Source organism: Onychomys torridus, chromosome 7 (genome assembly GCF_903995425.1).
Source record: "Onychomys torridus chromosome 7, mOncTor1.1, whole genome shotgun sequence".
NCBI lineage: Eukaryota > Metazoa > Chordata > Mammalia > Rodentia > Cricetidae > Onychomys > Onychomys torridus.
In genome coordinates, this window is record NC_050449.1 from 108,532,771 (window position 1) to 108,538,464 (window position 5,694).

The 5,694-nt window shown below is 46.0% G+C and overlaps 1 protein-coding gene across 1 annotated transcript; it reads left to right on the forward strand.

Moving 5' to 3' along the window:
• The first annotated feature begins 4,361 nt into the window (after positions 1-4,361).
• LOC118587667 (repetitive proline-rich cell wall protein 1-like) lies at positions 4,362-5,423 on the forward strand. Its single transcript, XM_036193664.1, has one exon. The coding sequence runs from the start codon at positions 4,362-4,364 to the stop codon at positions 5,421-5,423; it is 1,062 nt and encodes a 353-aa protein (XP_036049557.1).
• The last annotated feature ends 271 nt before the right edge of the window (positions 5,424-5,694 follow it).

Sequence of the window (5,694 nt, forward strand, 5' to 3'; positions counted from 1 at the left end):
TCAAGAAAAGATGAGAGTTGGCAGTAGCATGAATGAGTCTGGAATCCAGGCAGGGGAGAGCAGAGGTTGGTGGTACCTGTTCCCAGGAAGGTAGGTAGGCAGAGAGAATATGGGTTTGGGAGGGAGGCAGGCAGGAGGAGTATGTGGGCCTTTCTAATAAATACAGTAGAGAATTGGAGATGGAGCAGAAAGTGTAAAGGTGCACGCGGTCATCGTCAGAAATGCACTGAGCATAAAACAGCTGTAATTTAGGACTAAGAAGATGCTCAACAGTTGAATTCAAACCAAAGAACCTGAGTTCTACTCCCCTAGAATCTATGTATAAAACAGTGTGTGGCCAAACGTGCATGTATCCCCCATGATGTGAGGGCTGAGGCAGGAGGATTGATTGGGCTTGCTGTTGGCCAACCTAGCTCTGGGTGTAGTGAGAGACCATGCCGCAAGGGAATAAGATGGACAGTGATAGAGCAGGACACCCAATGTCCTCATTTGACCTTAGCACATGTGCCCACTGATGTACAAACCCACCCACATACAGATGTGTGACCATACCACACACACCTCACACATATACATACTGCATGCGCATGCGTGAGCACACACATGCAATCACACCAAACAAACAAGAAATAAATATAAATAAAAGAAAAATATGACCCTTCTTGGTTCCCGAAGTTTGCCCTATGCTGTACGTATGTATGGCTTTGAACTTTATACCTGGCTTTTATTTTAATCCATTATCGATTTTTATTGAGACATTTCCCCAGGCTGGTCTTGAACTCCTGATCTTCATGCCTCTGCCTCCAAAGTTTTAGAATTACAGGCACACAGCACCATGCCCAGCACAGCAGGCTTTCTAATATCCTTTCTGCTTCAGAAGCTGAGAGCAAAGCCTCCTGACTCAAGGCCTCCTGGAGCTTTCCTCTCATCTCTAATGATCTTGGGTAGTATTAAACCCTGATGAAAGAGCACTTCAGAGAGGCATGCAAGCCTGCGAACATGGCTTTGCTCATGAAGGAGGTCTTTGATACAGAAGAACAACAATGATATTATTGTCACCCCACAATTTCATTCTGAGAACAAGCGCTATATATAAGTCTGAAGAATGCATTCAGGAGGCTTGGGACGGGCAGCTTTGTGCGTGTGAGAAGAAGCCATTTCAGCACCAGAACAAGCGTGCTTTCTCAAGAGCATGTTGCTGGGGTCACAAAAATGGCAGCTGGCTTCCTTAGATGTTCTCATCAGTTCTTTCTCTCGCCAACATCTGTGTTCTTCAGAGGCCCAACATTGCATCTTTGTTTCCTGCAGATCTCCTTGGCCCCTCAGGCTCCCAAGTGATGCTTAGTTGTCACTCAGCAAGAAAGACTTAACATTTACCAGAGAACCCAAGAGCAAATTCCTCAGGCCTCCAAGCCACAGCTGATTAGAAAATCCAGCATTTAGTAATTAAACCATGAGATGAATGTGAACTATCTGGAGCACTGTCACTGAACATGCCTGGCAGCTGCTGAGCATGAAGGACTTCTCTTGTAAGAGAAGCCCTCAGTCTTCAAGATGTTGAAGGGACCCTCCTACTTGTGCCCTGGTTGGAGGTTTTCCAACACTGCTTAATCACCCATATCAACCACAAGATCACATAATAATATACAGGCATCCTAGGGCTGGCTAAATCGTGAGGCGATTTTCAGTGCTACCTAGGGGTGAGGGTAATGCCTTCTAAATTATCTCCATCTATTCATATAGCCCTGCAATAAAGGTTTTTGGAAATTGCCTCATTTTTCTTTTGTAGGATAGATTAGGATTCTAAGGAGAGTGGACAGAGAAGCAAAATTTGGGAGAAATGTTAACCCTTTGCTGGTCTGTATTAAATGAGAACATCATCAGGAATCATGAAGCATTGCCTTCTATATTCAGAGTTTGCAATCTTCATTGGACACTTATAAAACATCTTCCTGCTGAGAACACTGACCAACACTCTGCATCTCTCTCCTCCATGGAGCTGGTGGACTCCTCACACTGAATTATAAGTGCTGCTTTACTCATGGAGACTGATTCTTTTTTCAGGTAGGTTGATGGTCAGAATTTTTTTTCTAATTGCTGGTCTTTCATCAGCTTAGTAAACATTCCCACTTAAAGCAAAAACAAACGAGAATGGGACTGGGGAGACTACTTAGTGGGTGAAGTGCTTTTTGTGTAAGAATGAGGACCTGAGTTTAAATCCTTAGAGCCCACAAAAGTTAGATGTGGTAGTACACATCTGTAATCCTAGTTCTTCTACACTGAGACAGGAGGCAGAGGCTGGAGAATGTCACCATGGTCAGCACCATTCCCTAGGCAGGTTGTGACTGTGGGCAGTAGCAACCCTAAGCAGGTGGTCCTGGGCTGTATTAGAAAGCTGACTCAGTATGAGCCTGGGAGTGAGCGTACAAGCAAGGCAGTGCTCCTCCATGGTTTCTTTTTCAAGTTCCTTTCCCTACTTCCTTCAGTCATAGACTGTGACCTGAAAGCTCAAATAAACCCTTTCCTCCCCTGGCTTTTCAACAGAATGTTTTAGCACAGCCAACAGAACGAAACTGTAACATAACCTTTGGCTCAAGTTCCATGTCTTGGCACCACAGATTATGTGGTACAGTTTTATTCAAGATATGGAGACAGCAGTGAGGGCCTATGGTGGTTTGAATAAGAATGGCTCCCATTGGCTCATTTATGAATGCTTAGTCATCAGAGTGGCACTACTTAGAAGGATTAGGGGGTGTGGCATTATTGGGGTAGTTGTGGCCTTGTTGGGGGATGTGTGTCATTGGGGGTGGGCTCTGAGGTTTCAGAAGTCCAACCAAGCCCAGTGGCCCTCTTTCTTCCTACTGCCTGTGAATCTGAATGTAGAACTCTCAGCTACTTCTTCTCCAATACCATGTCTGCCTGCATGCTACCATGCTCCCCACCATGATGACAATGGATTAAGCCTCTGAAACTTTAAGCAAACTCCAGGTAAATGTTTTCCTTTGTAAGAGTTGCCATGATCTTGGTGTCAATTCACAGCAATAGAACAGTAAGACAGGGTCCTTTTTACATCATGTCCTCTTTATGCTGAGAATTTTCCATTTTCCGTTGCCCACCCTGTTTGAAGACTTTTCCCTCACTGTTTTACCACCTAACCAGTGTATTTAAATCAAGACCTAGACTTATGAAGTCCTTGTTTTATCTTTATTTTTCCTTTGTGAGATCTTATATGTCAGGATGGCCTGGGACCTGGGGTTACTCTCCTGCCTCTGTATCCTGAGTGGTCAGAGTATAGTCACTAGTCACCACATTTGGTTTATATAATGCCTCACTGTATGTTCTTTAAGACACAATCCACTCTTGTTTTGGACAGCTGTGATGTATTACTTAATGCTATTTTAACTAACATCTGTGCTGGTTAGTCATATGTCAACTTGTCAAGTTTGAGACATTTGGGAAGAGGGAACTTCAATTTAGAAAATGCCCTCTTCCAGACTGGCCTCTGGACAAGTCTGTAGTGCATTTTCTTGATTGGTGCTTGATTGTTTCAGCTTACTGTGGGTGGTGGCACTCCTGGGATGGTGGTCCTCAGTGCTATAAAAAAGAAGGTTGAGCAAGCCGATAAGCAGCACTCTTCCACAGCCTCTGCATTAGTTCCTCACTCCAGGTGTATGCCTTGAGTCCTGCCCTGACTCTCCTGGATGATGGACCACATGTTGTGAAATGGAACAAACCCTTTCCTCCCTAAATTGCTTTTGGTCATGGTGTTTTTAGAAAACCTGTTCAGTTAATTAGAAACCTTAACTAAAACAACATTTATTTTAAAAGTGCTATTTAGCAGGTACTGTGATGCACTGCAGATAAAATACAAATAAGGGGCTGGAGAAGATGGCTCAGCATTTAAGACCACTAGCTGCTCTTCCAGAGGACCTGGGCTTGATTTCCAGCACCCACATGGCAACTCTCAACCATCTGTAACTCCAGTTCCAAGAGGTCAGACATCCTCATACAGAATCTGAAGGCACCAGGTGTGCATGTGGTACACAGATGTGCATGCAGACAAAACACCTACACACATGAAAAACTAAATGCAAACAAGACATGGTATTTAACATGGAGTCTATATTTGTATAAGGTCAAATAACCTGTTAAATAAATGACAAAATGTAGTGTGACGCAATTTGTATCATTTCAGGAGTCTCAATGTGACCAGATAGCAGGGGATAAAGCGTGGCTGCCTCTGTATGTATCACCTCTGTGTATTACCACCATGCACATCACCTTTGTATGCACCATCCCTGTGTGCACAACCCCTGTGTGCATTGCTCTGCATGCATTGCCTCTGTGCATATCAACTCTTTATGCATCACTCCAGTGTGTTTCATTTCACCCCAGTGTACATCACCCCAGTGAACATCACCCCAGTGTGCATCACCCCAGTGTGCATCACCTCAGTGTACATCACCCCAGTGTGCATCACCCCAGTGTGCATCACCCCAGTGTGCATCACCCCAGTGTACATCACCCCAGTGTACATCACCCCAGTGTGCATCACCCCAGTGTGCATCACCCCAGTGTGCATCACCTCAGTGTACATCACCCCAGTGTGCATCACCCCAGTGTACATCACCCCAGTGTGCATCACCCCAGTGTGCATCACCCCAGTGAACATCACCCCAGTGTGCATCACCCCAGTGTGCATCACCTCAGTGTACATCACCCCAGTGTGCATCACCCCAGTGTACATCACCCCAGTGTACATCACCCCAGTGTGCATCACCCCAGTGTACATCACCTCAGTATACATCACCCCAGTGTGCATCACCCCAGTGTGCATCACCCCAGTGTGCATCACCTCAGTGTACATCACCCCAGTGTGCATCACCCCAGTGTACATCACCTCAGTGTACATCACCCCAGTGTGCATCACCCCAGTGTGCATCACCCCAGTGTGCATCACCCCAGTGTGCTTCAATTCACCCCAGTGTGCATCACCTCAGTATACATCACCCCAGTGTGCATCACCCCAGTGTACATCACCCCAGTGTGCTTCAATTCACCCCAGTGTGCATCACCTCAGTATACATCACCCCAGTGTGCATCACCCCCGTGTGCATCACCCCAGTGTGCATCACCCCAGTGTGCATCACCTCAGTATACATCACCCCAGTGAACATCACCCCAGTGTGCATCACCTCAGTATACATCACCCCAGTGAACATCACCCCAGTGTGCATCACCTCAGTGTACATCACCCCAGTGAACATCACCCCAGTGTGCATCACCCCAGTGTACATCACTCCAGTGTGCATCACCCCAGTGTGCATCACCCCAGTGTGCTTCAATTCACCCCAGTGTACATCACCCCAGTGTGCTTCAATTCACCCCAGTGTGCATCACCCCAGTGTGTATCTTCTCTGTAAGCAAGGCAATCATTGAAACCTCTTCAATGTGAGTGGAGGTACTTTCAAGCAAGTAAGACAACAGATGCGACCCTGAATGTTCTAGGAAGCGTCAATATAAGCAAGTGGAACAGATGTAGCAATGTGAGGTATGTTTTAAAACCAGCTAAGGGCATGCACTCCAGAAGGCAGTGAGCAAGAGAAAGGGCAGGTGGTGGGGATGGAAGGGCAGGTTTGAGCCCATGGAGTAAACTCTGGAAAATGGCATTTAGAGTTTATACTACAGGCCCTT

What these genes read in the sequence shown, in the direction of transcription:
- LOC118587667 (XM_036193664.1), top strand. Translation starts at nt 4,362, where the DNA reads ATGCATCACTCCAGTGTGTTTCATTTCACCCCAGTGTACATCACCCCA.